Source organism: Eucalyptus grandis, chromosome 4 (assembly GCF_016545825.1).
Source record: "Eucalyptus grandis isolate ANBG69807.140 chromosome 4, ASM1654582v1, whole genome shotgun sequence".
NCBI classification, from domain to species: Eukaryota; Viridiplantae; Streptophyta; class Magnoliopsida; order Myrtales; family Myrtaceae; genus Eucalyptus; species Eucalyptus grandis.
The window spans coordinates 6,786,601-6,805,720 of NC_052615.1; the positions used below are offsets into that span (position 1 = coordinate 6,786,601).

Consider the following 19,120-nt stretch of genomic DNA (forward strand, 5'->3'; position numbering starts at 1 on the left):
CGTCGAAACTTGATGTGCATGAAATGTTGCGTGTTCTAAAAATCACACCGAATATCCAGAATACAGCCACGACAGAAGTAGAACCAATGAAAATAACATGGTCATGCTCATATCTGAAATGTCACGACACTTTATACAGTTAAATATGTATACAACTGTTGATTACTATACAATCATCTCTTCTGGGCCAGTCTCAAAGCTTAAAAGAAGTGGCACAGGCATCGGTTGCACTGCTGTATAGTGAGTGAAAGAATAATTTAATGCATATGAACCTTATTCGAATAGGCTACAATGTGCTGCAAGTATATACCAACGAATGCCGCTATTTTATCAAAAATGATGAGAGAACATTATAGGCACAAAGAAGAGCTCCCCAAATGACAACATCGAGGATGAACTATCCATTGGGCTCTGTGCAAGACTGCTATCTAGGTCTCTCTGAATGCCCACCTATTAACTGAAATTCATCCTGCACTTGACGTGTAGAGCACCATGCATCAAGGAATCCCATGGTTGACAGAACAAGCAATTGTTCCATCACAAACCATCGTCGAGCAATCTTAATTTAGCCGTGCTGCCCTTGCTCTTGCCACAGATTTTGAGTAGAGTTCCTCGTACTGTGACGCTGAAGGATCCCAACCAAACTCAATGTTCATGACCTTGTGAACTAGCTGCTGCCAGCTTTGCGGGTCATTGTTGTAGTGGCTAAATGCCCGTTCCAAAGCATTGTTCAATCCCTGAAAATTGTATATCTTTGTATCACCACAAAGACGAGATAATACAAAAGGTTTTCATGGAAAGAGAGAGATTATGGCTATCTGATGATTCCAGTGCCATAAGTCCCCCTGCTTGTAGCTTATATGCTGTTACCCAAACGAGGACTCTACATGGAATCAGGGTTAAGACTTAGTTCTATGTTTCTTTGATTGCTTGTAAGACTAAATTTTAGTCGATGGCGACTAAATATACTTCAGTCAATAGAGATCTGATTTAGGTAAAGGCTTAAACTAGTTTAGACAAAAGCTAACAGTGTCTATTTGCTTCTTAAAAATTATGCAACTGCTTGAGAGGGGTTATTCTGAGAAACTTTTGCATCTTAATTTTTGCTTTTGGCTTCACTTTTGTTATTTGGCATCAAAAGCCAATCAAAAGCCCCACCCAGAAGAAGATGTCCCAAGTAAAAACTGTCCCTGACCCCATAATTTTTACTGGTGCTTTTGATCAGAAATCCATATGTTGATTTACTTTTGTCAAGAGTACTTAGGAATTGTTCAACTCACATTTCAAGAGTTTAACCTAAGAGTCTCACATATGCCAAGAGAATATCATCCTACAACTACTCTTTTATTTTCTCGAGCAGAAGTAATAAAATAAGTTCCATAAAGTTTGTTATCAGTGCAGAAATGATAATTCTGTGAGCAACAGGTTCTTAACTGTATGTTCAATACCACAGCTAAGGCCATAAAAGTTCATAGCTGAAGTAAAAAGGTTAGTCCAGGCCTTTGTTTGTCCCAAGCCTCTAAAATAAAATAAGTTTAAGCCCTAAAGATCATCAATTCCCTCGTATGGCTTGTTTCCAGCTTCTTGAATATCATATTTACCCAGATTCATCAGTTTGGTGCCAACAACATGCTTCTTAAGCTGAAAAAAGGTTTCTTGTGTGAATCCTTCAATTGTTAGCAAACTGCCTTCCAAAATTTGCACCAATGCAAGAACTCCACAGCACTCTTTACCCTCTCTTTGCCCTCCTTTTCTTTTTGGGTAGTGAGTTTAAGAAATTGCACAATGAAGCACTTTTGCAGCTCTAAGAAGCATGTCGTTCGCGATGCAGTAACGCATTTGACAGTTATGCTCATTGTTGAATCAGAAAATGTGCTGGGAGGACATAATTATCTCTTGTGAAAGAGTTAGCATAAGAAATTCAGAGAAAAGAGAAGCAATTCGAATATTCATGAGGTGAGATGACAGAATTTAATTTTCAAGGGGTAAATAAAATTCACCTGGAACTTCGGTAAGTAAACTACTTAAAATTTTTGGCCAAAATAAAATGCATTTAACTTCGCCAATTATTCAAATCCTAGCAACCCCCTCCTCCAATTTCTCCGCCTTATGTTACTTCTATCATAATGACATTCGAATAAGAGAAAGATACTGGTAAGGCAAATTACCTGTTCATCGGCATTCAAGAATGTATATCCATTTCGAAACTGGAAAGGAATTGTTTCATCGTCTACATCAAAAACACTACAAAAGGGAAACCAAAAGATCCTCCATCAGTTATCTCCCATCAATAGAACTGAAAAACATGAAGCCCGACTACAAAACTTACAGTTGGCCCACCTGTCATTTAGTCCACCTGTCTTTCTTGCAATGGGTATTGATCCATATCTCATTGCTATCATCTGCAGAAGGAAAAATTATTAGATACAAGAAGAACACAGCGCTAGTTTGTGCATGTAAAGGATGCTTGCATCCATAGACATGAAACATCTGAAGTCCATAACCTGGCCCCATAGATCTAAAAGTCATTAAAAAATTATTCACATGAAAACTCCACGAGTGATATAGTAAGTCACAGCAACTGGTTTTCTTCAACTATTAAACAATGTGTATCCACAACGTGAAATGTACCTGGGTGAGACCACAAGGCTCAAAGATTGATGGAATGATTAACATATCAGATGCTGCGAAAATGTGATGGGAAAGAGACTCGTCGTACTTCAATATCAGCCGGATGTCATCATGATTTCGAAATTGATTTGCAATACCGTCAAACTCCCTCTGATTTCACAGTAAACAAGAGAAACAATAAAAAACAAACGTCAGTCCATACAAGAGAATGAAATTGGCTAATCATATCAGTGGAACCATTTCTATGCAGATGGCAACTTCAACACGTTTCAACACTTGTTCATACATAAACTCACTGTAATCATGACTTCAATTAAGTTCAAAGCATGGAAACTAAAGCAAGTTGAGAATGTTATGTGCACATCCGATTAAGAACTCCAGTGTAATATAAATATCTATACAAATTGCAACTTCCAGACTAAATATGGTCATCTTAAAGAAATAGATGTGGTGAAGTTACTTCACAGCTTACGAAGATTGATGTGCATGCATTTACATCACCAAAATCTTCAAGTTCCTAAAACCTGTATGATGTACATGGAACCACAGAGGTGCTCCTTATTAGACTATATGCAGGTCCACCTAGTGATGGTGAATATGAAAGGGTTTTATCAAATGAGCTATAAGTAAGAAGGAATCTTCTGTATGGCATGGAGTAACTGATCTGCTTAAAGATAAAGGAGTATACACTGTAAAGTTGGAAGCTCAATTATATCAGCCGTTGATTAGACATTAAAAGTATGAGCCACAACGTCCGGATACTAGTGTACAATCAATTGGTTGAGAGCATGGCAGCAAATCTGGCGCTCAGAACAACACATGTAATTGAAGATTTAATGCAAAAGAAAGGGTGTCCCATTGCGCAAGGCTCCCCAGAAAAAAAAAGGGGACAGAAAAATGCCCCAACCAGGGAAAATTCACAATATATGTATGTAACATAAGAATGGGAAAGGAGAGAGAACTGGAATATTTGATTGGCGGAGGGAGATTGGTCCCACATTAAGAAAAGACAAGGAGTATCATCAGCGTGATGAGAGCCAAATTTCACACCTAATGAGGGTTAAGGTATCCAATATCCTTACTCAAACATAACTGAATTGCATGAACTGCGAGGAACAAATGATATGATTGGCATCAGGAATTTTGCCGTACACAACATTCTAAGTAACTCTTTTGAAATACCCAAGTTACATTCACCAAAATTACAAGATCCTTGTCACTTTCTTAAAGTTTAAGCTGCAAAAATGAGTCACTCATAAGTAGGGATTTGGCATAAAAATAAAGCATGAGAATTAAATACAGTTGGGGAGGCAAATGCCAGGTCTTGGAGAGATATTTGAAAACAGGGTTTTTTGCTACCATTACCTACTTATCTAAAACAAAAGCAATCAAATGAAAGTATGGTTTTAGTGACTCTCCAAGAAAAAAAAGAAAACAACAGAAAAAGCACCATACACTAAACCATGATCAATAAGAGTAATACATTCCCATATCAGGCAAGGATTATCTTGTTAGAATGCATGCAGCATAACTTTAATGACTAATTTGGCAAGAAATATTACGCAGAAAATTCTATAGGATTGGTCCACTTGTAGATAACAAGACCAGTTGCCAAAAGATGACTTCATATGATAGATTCACATTAAGAGAAATTTCAATTTAGTTTGCAAATTTCCATAGACAGTCATTTGAAGTGTCACAATAGTAACTGCACGAAATATTGTGAAATGCTCAATCAACATGCAGCTTCAGGCAGATCAGCCAAAAGCTCTCTTTGACCTTTACAAGATAAATAGACAACTATTTGTTTTAACATTTCAACTAAACAAGATGGTTGATAATTAGCTACCATATCAAATTTCTAGTTATTTACCTGCCATGTCATTCCAAAACTCTATGTCAACAAAACCCAGTAAGTGATGTCTTCATTTGACTATAACTACAGTCTATCCAACACCACCAGAGTTTCATTGGTGTTCTTTTATTTTGAATTACTATAAAACTGAACTGCAATTATAACTTAAATCTCGATTAGCAAATAGTAGTCGTTAGAACACGATCCCCTATGCCAAAAGACTTCTCTAAGAGGATAAGTCGCATAGAATGCCACAGAAGTTCCACAATAGCCCCTAATTCCCTGTAAACTTACAAATTGAAGGTATAGCTCTAAGTAAATTATTACCTGAATATGTGGCACGGGGCTTGAACCAAGTAGTACAAACTGCCCTCCAAGCTCCAGTGTTCGGTACAAAGCATGCCTAATAAGATGTACACCCTTCTGGGGTACCAGTCTTGTTACGCAGCCCACCTGATAGATTCAGATTTGGGTGACTGAGCACGACAAAAACCAAAAGAATTGGAATTTCAAAAAAAATTTGCTAAATTTAAAATCAACCTAAGTGATAACATACAAAAGGGGTACTAGAGAGGGAAAAGAGAAAATGAAGGCCAAGCATAATTTAGAAAAGGACATCAAACCAAACCAAACCAAACCAAAGCAGTTGTATACATAAAATAATCAACACATCCATTTATATATATTTTTTTAAAAGGGACTTGAAGAAAAGGAAATAGAAAAGCCAAAAGTAACCACAACAAAACCAGGTGAAATTTTTTCTTCTTAAGAAGGTAACTGACAGGACAAATCATTTTAACTTTAGGCTACTTTCCATCCCGTCACACTTCCAAAACTTCCTCTTAAGCCACATTTCTTTCTATATGGTTTCATATGGATATCTTCATCAACTGTTTTACTAAAAAAAAGATCAAGAACATATGCTTAATTCAATTGGAGAACAACTTGAAACATTCTCTAGAACCACGTGGCATGCCATGTTCCATTAACAACCAATTACAAATCTTCTTTTCGGATTATACCCGTTATCTCAACTTTTGGATCAAATGAATCCATTAACACAAATAGTTCATGGGAGAATTCAGTTATTTGAACTTAACATGATTCAAAAAAGCAGGAACTTAAAGTACAGCAACCTGATTAAAGAAAGAAACAGTTGAACCACCAAAGAAGCAATCTTACCTAATCCATAAATTCAGTTTGAAACCATTGAAAAAATTTATTTACTTGTCTGTGCATGAGATGGAGGAAGGGAATTTCAGTAACAAGGAAATCTATCATTCTCGAATACATTACTACAGCACTGTCATTGAAATTGTGTTTCATCCATTTATTTTCACAAACATACCATTCCATAAGTATACAATAGCAAGTAAGGAAGTCAGATCCAACACAGTACATACCAATGCAGACCATGAATAAGCCACTATGTGAATTTATACCCCGGCTTAATTGTAGGGGCAAGCTATTGTAATAAAAAAGATTATGCTGCAGACAAATTGAGTATATTTTTCAGCAAACCTAACCCCCTTGAGCTGTCAAATATAAGAAATTTGAATCAACCATGATAGATTAGAGCTTCTTACACCAAACAATAATAATTTGATTGGAAAGTGAGCTCGTGACTGATTACCATTGGTTTCAAGGCATTCGCAGAAGAGAGCCCTAGTTGCCTTCTTATTGCTCGTTTATTTTCTGCTTTTCCTTGAAGATCATTAGAACTGTACTGAACTTCAAGGAAAGCATCAGTTGCAGGATTCCATTCATCTGTGTCAATGCCATTGAGAATTCCAACAAACTTTTTACTATGGAGATTCAGTGTTGAATGCAGACCTTTTCCACCCTGAGAAAGACAGAATACATTTACGTTTACCCTTCTGAAGCACAGAACATTTCTGCCCAACAAAGAAGGCAAGGAAATAATGGCTAGAATAGTTCTGTCAGACTTGTTCAGCCTTAGCAATTTAAGATATTTACTATTTAGAACCTAGGCTTATTTTAGCACTAATCCAAAATAACACCAATATGCATTGTTTCCCAAATAACGCATATGCAGAAGTTCTTAAAAAATGAAACTTTCATTTCATTAAACTAACGTACCTTTAAGAGTTACACAAACAATAAAATGGGGCAACATATGTAAAAGAAAATGAAGAGGACAGAAGCATAGTGATATGCAATCTTCACTGGGAGAAAAAACTAATAGAGTTGGAATTTTGTGGTATAGTTGCTTCAGTAGCTCGCTGAAAAACAACACAACAGAAACAATACAAAACATTGAAAGATTTACAGAATGAGTTTTATCTAAGGACCACAATTGTCCATATTTTGGCATGAGGCAGAAATCTCTACAATTTTAATAATAAAATAATAGATTGACTCATTTAGATGCGCCTGATCGCTACATAATTTACCTCTCATTTCTTTGCATTATGGAATCATGTTTTCTTTCTAATTTTTTAAGTGATTTATTCTGCAGTAATAATCACATCCTATTGCCACTGTAAGGTATACCCTTTGAGAATGGAAGAGGTCACTGGAATCAAGGCTACACAGATACATCTATCCTATGGCAGATATCAAATGTTGAAAAGAAAGGTTATTAAGCCACGAGCAATTGAAAACAAAGTATTAACACCAAAGGATGCGGTAGAGTCTTCAATTTGATCACCATCTTTATTTTCTCAAGAACCCTACCGCCTTTTTCACTCCTTTCACTACCTGACATTACTAAAATTTTGTTACTGACTGTTTATCCACCTATGACGGAATTCCTCATCATCCAGGGGGGAAAAACTAACAGATTTATTGCAGAAACCTTCAATTAGCATTTTAACGGCAACCAAAACTTCCCCTTCTCATTCTCTGATCCGTAGCTCATATGAACCCTCAGTATAAAAAATTATGGTACCATAACAATATAGTATAGAAAGCATTAGGGACAAACACCAGTAGATGTAGACTACTGTCTCTAAGAATTTAACATGCTACTCAAAGTGGAGAGTTAAGGAGGTTTATATGTCTATTGCTGATGCAATAAGCACAGTTTCCAACACATAATTAAGATTGATTGATTATGCCTATTTGCATTACAACTAACAAGGTAGTGATGGTTATAGAGGCAGCCTTCCATTCATCTGCGGAACAAATTATGATTCGATTACTCAGCCTAGTAAAATACAAATAAACAGTTCCTGAAAAAGGGAGCAAGCAAAAGTTAAGGCCAATGACCATACCTCAGCTGTTCTGACCTCCTGTGCATAAGTTGGAGACACTGTCGTGACAATATTGGAAAAGACAACTGCACCCTAGATAACATGATTTGAAAAGAAGACATTAATCTACAGATATGAAGGTGATGGAGCTTTCACAGAAATATACTCAGAAAAAGGAGGATATAATTTGGACATGTCTCCCAAGATTCTACACTAAAAGTCAGAAAAAAGAGAATGCTGCGTGTTGCTTTGAGCATGCATGTATAAAGCTCTGAGTTTTGCTAAAAGGAGACACCACACCTGTTCAGTCTGTACTTTTTAATTCCAGTTCAGATAACTTCCTACCAAAGGTTTCATCGTGACTCAAACTCTCTATTCTTTTTTACAAAGGCAAGCAATTTTGATACCTTCACAGGATTGATCCTATCATGTGCAGAGTTGTCCTGCATTCTATCTGGCCTGTTTAGTTCTTGAACATCAAGACCACATGATGCCAATTCTGAAGCAGGTGCAGTCCCTTGATACTCAAAGTTGTGGCATGTAAAGCAAATTCTTGCAGAATTCAAGCCTTTTGGGGCATACAAATCCCAATACAGCGGTGCCTATGATTGGAGATGATTGCTGGTATGAGAATCAATGGTAAGTCCCTAAAAAACAGCACACTTAAACCGGCAGCATTTGGAATTGAACATACAACAAAAGCTGTTTGCCAATCGTGGCAATGGATAATGTCAGGTTTCTTGCCGGACTGAAGAAGCAGCTCCAATGCTGCACGACTGAAAAATGAAAACCGCTTGAAATCATCAGGCTCTCCATAGAGTTGTCCTCTCCAGAAGAACTTATCAGGATGAAGAGGCTCAATAAAATAAACGGGAAGGCCTGGAAGTAGAAGTCAAATTAGCACATAACACGAAGATCAAATGAGAAGCAAGAGATAATAAGAGATTTCTAACCATCGACCGTGCCAACCCAGACTTTGTTTTTATACAGTCTGCCATCAAAATAAGATTCTACAACAGCATCTAAGGCCTGTATAAAATGAGTTGAACATAATCTGTTAAGCAAACCACAAATCTTAATTTGTCAGCTCAAACCATCATAGAGTCAATTACCCTCAAGTCAAGAATACGGTCATATTGCATGCAGTCATATTTGGGAACAATAATCTCCACAAGGTGTCCTCTCTTCTGGAGTGCCTTGCTAAGACCAGTCACGACGTCCCCCAAACCACCAACCTGACATATTTGCAAAAGGAACAGTCATATTCATCTGAATATAGCGAAAACATTACAACCAAAACATTTGAAAAATCCTAAAGAAAATACAGTATTTCACTGCTAAATTTATCCATGTTCATAGAGACCGAAAGACAACTCCTTCCCTTTTCAGAATGAGAGATACCTAGTTTAGCTGCTAAATGGTCAAGGTGGCATTATAGAAAGGCTATTCAAATTTGCATCACATTGTGATTTGTTTGCATGTTCACAGCACAAGATGTTGGATCGTTGTTTGTAGAAGTGCTCATGCTTAGATAGAGTTAGAGTACTCTTAATGTTATCTAAAATATTAGTGAAACTCAACATCAGTAAGCAAATGAGCCAGATCAGACCTCAAATGTTCCAGTAGTCTGCCAAACATTTTTATGTCATAATCTCATTAAAGAGCCATGTATGAAGATGCTAAGTGGCAAAGAATTTATGAAGATGCTTTTCAGGAGAATAATGATTGTAATGACCTAGTTTTAGGAACAACTCCAATTCTAAAAATTTCATTTCAAGCTGGCTACTTGGTTGATGAGGGCAAGTATTGGTGTGACGTAATGGTTGGCCCAGAAGAACATCACGTAAAGAGCCTATCCAGCATGTATGGGTAAGGCTGCATATTAACCATCTACACAATTGACCTGACAATGCAAGCAGCCATGTGAATGGGGCATCTTTCTTTGTTAATCTAATGCTATTAGTAACAAGTGACGACAACTGATGACTAAAACTAGAAGTCACAAAATGAACAAAGTGTTAACCAGGCCAGTAGTCATACAATTTGCCATTTTTCATTTGGTAATGGCCAGCTTGTGTTAAGTATCTGTCCATTAACATGTCCATTAACATCTGATTTCTTTCTTGCAGATTTCCCAACTTTCATTCAATGAGACTGCAATGATAATTCAACCTAGAAAATCATTAATCAGATTGTGTGGACACGTACTCAAAAAACCATATATCCAAAATGCATACATGGAAGCTTCAGTAGGAAGACTAGAAACGAGAAACTTTCTAACCAGAAACTATAGAGGTGCTATTCATGAACTTCCTCTGGAGGTACAATGAACAAAAAGAAATGACTTGCATCTTTTCGCAGTCATATAAATGCCACATATAGTCTTTATGAAGATGTTTAACATAAGTGTTACTCAAAAAACAAAGGAACGTCATGAATATGAAAGCTAACGCTACAACAAATATCCTATTGGGCTGCGACAACCACCACAAAATTAGTGGTGCTATGCGACAACTACCACAAACCATTCAACATAAGGTTCAAGACCATAACAGCAGAAATCAACGTAGTTAGAACCAATGTTTCACCAACACATCAAAAGATCAAGTAATCAATTTTGTAGCTGTCTCAAGCTTACCTTAGCAACAGGTGCCATCTCTGCAGCTATATGAACGACATACAATCCTGGGCTAAATATCAACAGAAGGAGCAAATTAAACAACAGAAACTGATTTAGAAATTTTTTTCAGTACAAGCTAATACCTCGAAGGGGCTGATATGAGTCTTAAAAAGGTGGCCAAGGCCTCGAGTTCACTTTTGTCTTTGCAAGCCATGTATGCATCACAAATCCCTCTATCCCTTTTCCAGACCATTTCTCTCAAGAGCTTAGCATCATCAGCAGATAATTTCTTCTCAAGCAACCAACCATCAATCTTCAACAATAAATGGCTCCAAAATTCACGTGGCATATTATCCACTGGTTCATCGAGCATCCTTTTCCTGCTTTCCTCTTTCAAGCTATTGAGAGTATCTTGAAATTCATTCACGGATTCCTGATATAACTGAACATAAGAATGAATCTCTTCATCCGACCTTTGAAGACGCTCCTCTAACAGCTTAATCTTCTGCTGCATCAGTTCATTATATTGCTGCAATTTTTCTGATGACACCTTGTAGACATTGGCTTCTTCAAGAGTCTCTTCCAACTTATCAACCTTCTTCCGCAGTTCCTGGTTTTGCTGTAACTCTACAATAGCTTGATCAGCCTGTTTGGTGGCCTTGTCAAGCAACAGTTGCAAATTTTCCACCTTTTCCCATAGGTCCTTGTACTCAAACTTTAAAGATGAAAGTTTGGAAACATCTTCCTGAGAAACTGAAAGTTTAGATTCTAGATCCTCCAGAGCTGACTCAAGATGGAACCTTTGTTTTTCCAGCACCATCACACGCTCATCTGTATCCTTAAGACTATTAAGCTCTGTCTTAAGGGCTTCGATGTCATTTTTTAGAGAGACATTCTCTGCCCTCAGGGAACTAAGCTCCTCATTAAGGAAATGAGTGCTATTTTGGTACGATAAAGGTTTTTCTGCACTCAAATGAATGTTCTCATTCTCAAAGATACTCTGCTCACTTTGTTCAGTTCCACTTCTTTGTATCAATTCACTCCTCAGCTTCCCTAACTGATCTTCCAAAATTTCTGCATGCATCTTTTCCTGGGCAGCAACTCTTATTCGTGCATCAGTTTCTGCTAACTTCATCTCCAAAATGTTAATTTCTCCTTGCAATGCTTTCTTCTCAGATAGTGTGTCATTGAGATCCTCAAGTGCACTCACCCTGGCTTGGTTGAGGAGTAGAATATCTAGCAAGTAGACAGATACATGAGCACACCCATTTCTTTAAAACTCAACTCCAATCAAGGCAAAAATATTAGCAACTTGCAATTTCTTACTCTTTTCTGCATTCTTTATCATGCCCATCAGATCCTCAACTTGAATACCAGACAACTGCTGTCCCGTATCACTGATGATGGCCTTCATTGACCGAAATTGGAGGGACGGCACACAGGAAAACGAAAATTTAGAGCTCATTACATTTCATCAAAGTCTTGTCTGAATTATTTTGCAATCTATCTATCTCTCAATGTCAACAAATGAACCAAAGCATAGGCACCATATGATGAAATCAAAGTACGTCGAATGCCAGAAACTTACACCATAAAAACGTTCCCATGAAAAACACAGTCAAAACATTCTCTCAAATTCTTAATTTGTGAGATAATCATGAACATTGCATACGCGTACCCAGACAGATTAAAAAAAATAAAAATTTCCCAAGAAAGCGCCAGAAATGCTACAAGAAGAATACCAAATTTGTCTCCATCGCCGTACTGTCGGAAGCTTCTGTTCTATCAGCATTCTGGTTCTCCACATCGATCACGACTCCATCGGAATCATCGTCCTCAGAATCATCAGCCACGATTTCCCGATCAGCGGTACGCACGCTCTCCGCCAAAGCAGCGTCCTCTTCGCCCTCTCCATTCACGACAATCGACGGCGGCCTATCCGGCGAAGCCTTCTTGACCTGCGGCCTCCTGCTCCCAGAACTACAAGTCATCCACACACGCAACACCAAAAAAGAAAAAAAAAGAAAAAGAGAATCCCGAACACGCGCCATTGAAATCGAGGAGATCAGCCACCTGGCGGAGCACCTGAGGCCGCGCTGCCGCATCTTGCAGGAGGCGGGGAGAAGCCGGCGGCGAGGCGCGGGGGAGGCGAAGGTCCGCGGGAAGCTCGAGTCCCTCCGGCACGGCCCGCTCAACCCCCGGCTCAGCAAGCACGTGGACATCGCCGCCGCGGCCATCGAACCCCGATCGAAGCGGCAGCCTGCCTGCCTGCCCGCCCGCTCTGCCGGAGACGACGGGCGAGAGAGCAGCGACGGCCGGCGGCGGAGGCGGCGGCGATCTTCTTCTTCTTCACCGAGCAACCGCCGCAACAGCCACTGCCAGCGCCGGGAAGGCCGGCGGTCGTCGGAGCTCGGAAGGCTTCGAATCTTTTCGTGTTTTTCTTCGTGGAGGAAGGGGGAGGCGGTTACGGTGCGCGCGGGAGTACGCGAGAGCGAACGACTGGCCGCGGTTGTGAGTGAGGGCGCTCCCGCGCCGACGTTATCCTGATCCGACGGTGGGGATTCGGTGGGGCCCGCGTGGGGAGGGGCTGGATGAGGGTGGATGCGGTTGGGGGCCAGGGGTGTTTGGGTGGGGGTAGCGTAGGGGAGAGCGGCTCCAGCGGCTGGGATGTGAAGCAAGGTTTCTTTAAGAGAATCGATGTGAGATCGAATCGTCGATCAGGGAAACTTTCGAGGTAAGAAGAGATCCGGTCCGAAAGGAATGGAACTATTGATAATAATTAATAAGTAACGAGGATCACCCGTGATAAAAGTGCAAATGATTTTTTAAACTTTTACAAAGTATAGTCAAATCGTAATTTAATCTTAAAACTTTCAAAACGCATAGGTAATTTTTCAAACTTATTAAAGTCGGTACAATCGAGTTCTTCAATTAATTCTGTCCAACTTGACAAATGTAAAATGTTAACAAATTCTAAGATTAATTATATAAATTTGACAAATTTTAGGAGTTAAAATTGTAGGACTTGATTATATTTTCATGATAATTTTTAAGTTTGATTTTACTTTTTGAAAATTGTATAACTTAATTGTACTTTTATGACAAGTTTTAGAACTTCGATAGATTTATGTAGTATAACATTATTTTTTTTATCATCTCTCAAGACACCAATTATTAGGAATGATCAGTTTCAAATGAGTTGGTTGTAAATCTAGTCTAGGCAGATTGGTTAAATTCCCAATTTTACAAGAGAATTGGTCCACATAATATTTTGGTCAAAAACTAGACACATATATTAACAAGTTGCACAATTTCACTACAAAAACATATGTTGGTCAATGAAGGTTGGATTCACATTGGGTCCAAAATTATTCCATATTTAACAAAGAAAAGACTTCAAAACCAATTTGGTAGCTATTGCTATTCCGATAGTCCAGGCCGGTTTGGTTTGGTTTCCAATTGAACCAGATTTGATGGTCACTCCTGTTAAGAGGACACAAATTGCACATTTAAAGATAAGTTGGTTTGTGTTAGTGCCTCTAATCATTGACCTTGTTTAACAAGTTTTAGTTATGTTATCACAGTTCTTTTCTTAATTTCAAATGAGGAAACTCTCTTCTCTCATATGTCTATAGGTGATTCCAGTGTAGAGCATAGATGCTCCTTTGTGTCTTATTTGATTTAATCAAGAGTTTCTTTCTGTATGATGTGATGATGAACTCTTGGGTAGTGAGAAAGAGAAGAGAATGATTAAGTGCACATTTTGTTTGGCTCATTTTCAATTAATAAGATAAAAATATGAAATTATATGGGTTTTGTATATCTCGTAATAAAGAGTACATGAGATATTTATTAACTTAATAAAGTGTTACAATATCAATTATATTGAAATATTTAAATAATAAACAACGCATTTATTTAATAGTTTAAACTTTTAGAACAGTTGGCAATAGTTTTACGAAATTTCACATAATATCAAAGCTAAAGATCCTAATTTTGATTTTTCCATGCTTAATAGTCTCCTCAATTAAATTTCCACGTTTAATTTTAGACAAAAAACTAGATTGCGTGTGAGGAGAGTATTAGAATATTTTAATAATAAATCACATTTTCATTTAACAGTTTAAATTTTTAAAACAATTGGTAGTGGTTTCACGAAATTTCATAAATTACAATTAGTAACGTTTAGTCAAGATTCAGGGAAATATATTATATGTAATCAAGAGAAATATGGAGAATCTCATCCCTAATACTCCATTATCTAATGTTGCTTATTTTAACGGGCTGATGCTGAATGCCTAACTCCCATTCCCTCTAATGTTTTTCTTCCTAGAGAGAGGGAATACAAGGGTGATACTACTAGGTCTCTCATCTTAGAGTGGATCTTCAGTCTGATTCTTCCTCCCGAACCTTTTAAGAATTTGCTCGGATTCAAAACTCAAGATAATATATATATATATATATATGTATGTATATATAAAGCCGTAAATTTGGATAAAAGGTACAAGAAAGAAACACTCGGTGGGAAGTGCTTTAGCGAACACATCAACAGTCTAATCAACCCATGTAGTGGAGACGAAGCAAAACTGAAAGCAACGATTAAAGCAAAAAACATGACCGAGAACTTCACTAAGCATAATTAAAGAGAAAGTAAAAAACTCTCAAAACCCTAGAGCCTCCTCAGATTAGTACATCAGCCCCTCCCGCTCTGAATTTAGCCGGACTCATTATTTCTGTCTTGAGCCTTGGAAGCAACGTCATCAAGATGTTGCTGGTACACGAAGGAGAGAAACCCCCATACTGCCAACACCATGGCAACAGCCTTCACTCCATCCATCTTGTCGTCGAAAAACACGACGGCCAGCACAGGGACGATGGGCAAGCCCACGATCGCGATCACGTTCGAGAACACCGACGACACCTGGAAGATCAGCCCTCCCATCCCGATCGCGAAGACCTGCCAAGTTATCGCCGTCCAAACCAAGGTCATGACATAAGATACCTTCCCTAGCGAGAACTCCTCCATTTCCTCCTTCAGCTCCTTCCACTCCCCGCTAGCAAACAGCCCCACCAAGATTATGAACGTCGCAACCACGGACTCGTATGTCAGCAGCTCGAAGATCGTGTAAATCGGGTCCGTCCTCTGGACTTTCCGGAAGTAAAGTTGCGTGAGATTGAGGATTAATCCGCAGCCGGCCGACGCGACTAATGTGCATGTGAACCCGACCGCATACTTTCCAGTGGACGCTGTAGTACCGTTCGCATCGGATTGAAACACTAAGAGGGTGGATGAGATGGTCAAGAGCACCAGAGAATTGATCGTCAAGGGAGTGAACTTCTGCGAGTTGATGAAGAAGGCGAGCAGGGCAGTGAAGCCCAGTTGCGACGCGCTGATTAGAGAGAAAGTCGACACGGGGAGGTACTGAAGTCCGACTGAGAACAGCATAGCGCTCCCTGCGAGGATTATGCCGAAAATGATGTAAACGAGCACAAGCAGTCTTGCGTCCATACGGCCATCGAGGGCGGTTTTCGTGGCGGAAGAGGACTTGCTTGGTGAGAAGAATAAGTAAGGAATGAGGATTGGGAATCCTACTATTTGAACCAGTGTCTCCATCCATTTGCTCTTCCCTCCCTTCTCATAGTAGAGTCTCCCCAAGATCGTGGCTACTGATTGGCCTGAGAGGACAAATAGCGAAAACACCGCGATTCTCAGCCACCACTTGTAGTTTCTTGCCGAGGACAGCGCGGCCTCGGGCTTGCTTGCATCGTTCCTGTGTCCAGGTGATTTTGTTTCTCTGGATTCTTCACCTGGGACCATGGAGATATTGAGAATTTGCGCTATCAATGAAATTGCTTCATTCAAGAGGCTAAGGATAAGGAGCAAAGATGAACACGTAATCTAGATTTTTTCAAGTCATTTAATAGGAACAACAGTCATCTTATTTTGGCTTATCCTCTTCAACCGAACCACTGAGTTTTGGCCCACCAATTTTTCGGATTAGCATGTCAAGCAAATAACTTTCAGATATGATAATATCTAAAAGCGAAGTCTGCAGCCATTTGTTCTAAAGTTTCAGGTACGAGAGGGCAATTCGAATTATACTTTCTGAATACTTGTAAATGAAGTCCGCAGCAATAAGTTGCACAAAAACAAGTCACTTGAGCACAAGAAAAGACTCTCAAAGCCAACAGGAATGCAAGCTGGCATCATCCAGCTAATGTATGGAAACAGGTTTTCACTAGCCTGAACAAAACAAAAATAGTCAGCTTCCTTTTTTCCATGAAGGGAAATGTTATTGAGTCAATAGTCAAGGGAATTAGAAAGAACATAAAACCTGCCAACACAGATCACAAGCATTTCACCCACCTTTTGCCTCATGCCATGGATATAGCTTCTCTAGAATTCAAGTAGAAGAGGCCAAAGGACTTTTACTCTGATCTGAAAATATACTGATCTTGGAGTTCTATTCCTACTTGTGAAAGTCTCTACTTACCCCTGATGGTGAGCTGAGTCTCTTGAACTTGTTCACCCATGAAACTTGTCAATTGATCAATCTGAGAGAGGCTTGTCCTGCAAAGTCCACAATAACTGAAGCTGCTAGATTTATAATCTCTTGTCTATCCACAATCCCTTAGTGGGTGGGTAATCAAGTGCCCTTTTGCATTATTCCTTGCTCTCATGCCCTTCCTTTATTTATTTAATTTCGAGTTTTTAACATCTCATCCGAAATGGGAAATCACCAGAATCAGACACTGATTTTTGGAGTAAATAATGATTTTTCCTTCTAGACGTGATATCACTTTCCAACCATTCTACTGGACGGCTGCGTTGAGCCCCCACTAAGTGGAGGACTGCCCTCCACAATTAGTGAATAAAAGCAGATCAAGAAAGTGCTTTTCGGTTTTATATATATATGAAGATACTAATGTCATTGATTTGTGCAATTAGTATATTAGGTGATGTTGCGGGCTACAGGGGGATATCCATAACGAAACGTACTAATAAAGTTCAAAGGAATAAGTACACTAATGGTGCCATAAGTTGTGTACGGCGCTCACTTTGGTGCCAAAAGTTTCTGTCGGATCACTTAAGTGCCAAATCGGAGGAAAAACGCTCACTTTGGTGCCACCGGCGAAAGATTCCGACCAAAATAATTACGTGACTTTTTTTTTTTTTTTTTTTTTAAAATCGACAAGGCCTTAAACGACGTCGTTTTGCCGTCTTACATGGATGGCCTCACAAAAATGACGCCGTTTAACTCATTGGGGATTGAAATTAGGGTTTCGACTTGGCCGCCGAGTGGCCGTCGTCGGGGTTGGGGTCGGGGTCGGGGTCGAAGCTGCGGCCGTCGAGTGGCCATCGTCGGGGTGGGGTCGGGGTCGTGCGGTCGAGTGGCCGTCGGGGGTCGGGGTCGGGGTCGAGTGGCCATCGTGGCCATCGTCGTAGTTAGGGTCGGGGTCGGGGTCGAAGCTGCGGCCGCCAAGTGGCCATCGTCGAGGTCGGGGTCGGGGTCGAGGTCGGAGTCGCTGCCGTTGAGTGGCCATCGTCGGGGTTGGGGTCGAGGTCGGGGTTGAAGCCGTGGCCACCGAGCGCAAGGACCGTCGAGGACGGCGATGGCCAGAGATTAGGGTTTTGAATTAGGGGAGACACCAAACGGCGTCGTTTTGGTGTTAGGATGCTGACTGTGTTCTCCGGTGAGCCACATCAGCTTAAAAAATTAATAAAAAAGTGCCACGTCGGATTTCCGACCAACCGGATCGGAGTTGGCACCAAAGTGAGCGTTTTTCAAAATTTTTGGCACTTGAGTGATATGATGGAAACTTTTGGTACCAAAGTGAGCGCCGTACACAACTTATGGCACCATTAGTGTACTTATCCCGTATTAACCTATCATATTAGTATCAAGGGAAAATTTCAAATGAGGACCCGAAATACCCTCATTTTTTTCAAATAAGGGTTTGAAGTAGATATTATTTTAGATAATAGCCTAAAGTGCTATTATTGTTTCAAATAAGGACATGAAATAAACATTGTTTTAAATAATAGCTTGAAATGGTTATATTAGTTTCAAAGAAAGGCCTAAACTCACTTTGTCTAGTGAAGGGTAATTTCGTCTTTTAAATTTTTATAAATGTTTTACTTTTTCTTTCTTTTTTCTTTTTTTCCAAAAAAATAATAAAAAATTATTAAAAATTATTAAAAAAAAAGAGGAACACGCATGGGAGGGAGGCTCCCTCTCGTCTATGGCCACTACCCTATCGCTAGTGAGGTGGTGGGGTCGCTAACGCTTGGGCGAAGGGTTGCTCTCGCCGACTAGAGGTGAGGGCTTGTTGGCCCTCTCCTTAGATAGGAGAGGGCTAGCAGGCCCTAGCTTAGTTTCCCTTGACCAATTTGGGGGTGCTGGTCGCCAAGTCGGGGTTGAGGTCTAAGGGCGTTGGACGAGGGCTAGTGACCCTCTCAATGGGAGAGGGATGTCGCCCTTTCCCATCTCTAGCAAGGGTTGCTGGAGTTGGCAACTCCATCGGCCATCACTACCACCCCATCGGCAAAGGGGTGGCAGCCATAAGTGGGGGGGCTCATTTCGCCTCTATTTTGCCTTTTTTTGGGTGTTTTTTTAATAATCTTTTAATCTAATTTAATTTAAATTTAAGTTGTATTTGGATGAAAATATTCCTGATCGACCATAATTTTCGTCAGCCGGCAAGCCAGCAAGGCTAGGCCCCTATTTGAAGTAATCATAATTACTTTTGACATTTCCTTGAGACCAATATAGCTATTTCGAGCCTTTATTTGAAATA

The 19,120-nt window shown here is 39.6% G+C and overlaps 2 protein-coding genes across 4 annotated transcripts; both read right to left on the minus strand.

Annotated features, from left to right (window-relative positions):
* Window positions 1-110: 110 nt before the first annotated feature.
* LOC104440812 (probable starch synthase 4, chloroplastic/amyloplastic) lies at window positions 111-12,823 on the minus strand. 3 transcript variants are annotated; one of them, XM_018872859.2, is made up of 16 exons: window positions 12,407-12,823; window positions 12,064-12,301; window positions 11,648-11,729; window positions 10,465-11,557; window positions 10,340-10,391; window positions 8,814-8,936; window positions 8,655-8,730; window positions 8,396-8,580; window positions 8,109-8,303; window positions 7,723-7,794; window positions 6,120-6,329; window positions 4,814-4,939; window positions 2,632-2,781; window positions 2,341-2,402; window positions 2,169-2,244; window positions 111-737 (listed from the first exon to the last, which is right to left on the minus strand). In XM_018872859.2, exons 1-16 carry the CDS (start codon window positions 12,556-12,558, stop codon window positions 561-563), a joined length of 3,069 nt encoding a protein of 1,022 aa, XP_018728404.1. In that variant the 5' UTR covers window positions 12,559-12,823; the 3' UTR covers window positions 111-560. The 3 variants fall into 3 exon arrangements, with proteins under 3 accessions (XP_018728404.1, XP_010052096.1, XP_018728405.1); XM_010053794.3 differs by having other exon boundaries at window positions 12,064-12,289; window positions 12,407-12,822; XM_018872860.2 differs by having other exon boundaries at window positions 12,064-12,289; window positions 12,395-12,822.
* Window positions 12,824-14,900: 2,077 nt separating this feature from the next.
* Window positions 14,901-16,965, minus strand: LOC104440813 (purine permease 21). Its single transcript, XM_010053795.3, has 2 exons — window positions 16,816-16,965; window positions 14,901-16,129 (listed from the first exon to the last, which is right to left on the minus strand). Exons 1-2 carry the CDS (start codon window positions 16,853-16,855, stop codon window positions 15,036-15,038), a joined length of 1,134 nt encoding a protein of 377 aa, XP_010052097.2. The 5' UTR covers window positions 16,856-16,965; the 3' UTR covers window positions 14,901-15,035.
* Between the last annotated feature and the right edge of the window lie 2,155 nt (window positions 16,966-19,120).

What these genes read in the sequence shown, in the direction of transcription:
- LOC104440813 (XM_010053795.3), bottom strand. Translation starts at nt 16,855, where the DNA reads ATGGGTGAACAAGTTCAAGAGACTCAGCTCACCATCAGGG. An exon ending in GACTCAGCTCACCATCAGGG is followed by an intron (nt 16,130 to 16,815) that starts GTAAGTAGAGAC and finishes CCATGGTCCCAG; the next exon opens with GTGAAGAATCCAGAGAAACA.
- LOC104440812 (XM_018872859.2), bottom strand. Translation starts at nt 12,558, where the DNA reads ATGGCCGCGGCGGCGATGTCCACGTGCTTGCTGAGCCGGGGGTTGAGC. An exon ending in CTGGGTTGGCACGGTCGATG is followed by an intron (nt 8,581 to 8,654) that starts GTTAGAAATCTC and finishes TTCTACTTCCAG; the next exon opens with GCCTTCCCGTTTATTTTATT. An exon ending in ATAGGATCAATCCTGTGAAG is followed by an intron (nt 7,795 to 8,108) that starts GTATCAAAATTG and finishes CATGTTATCTAG; the next exon opens with GGTGCAGTTGTCTTTTCCAA.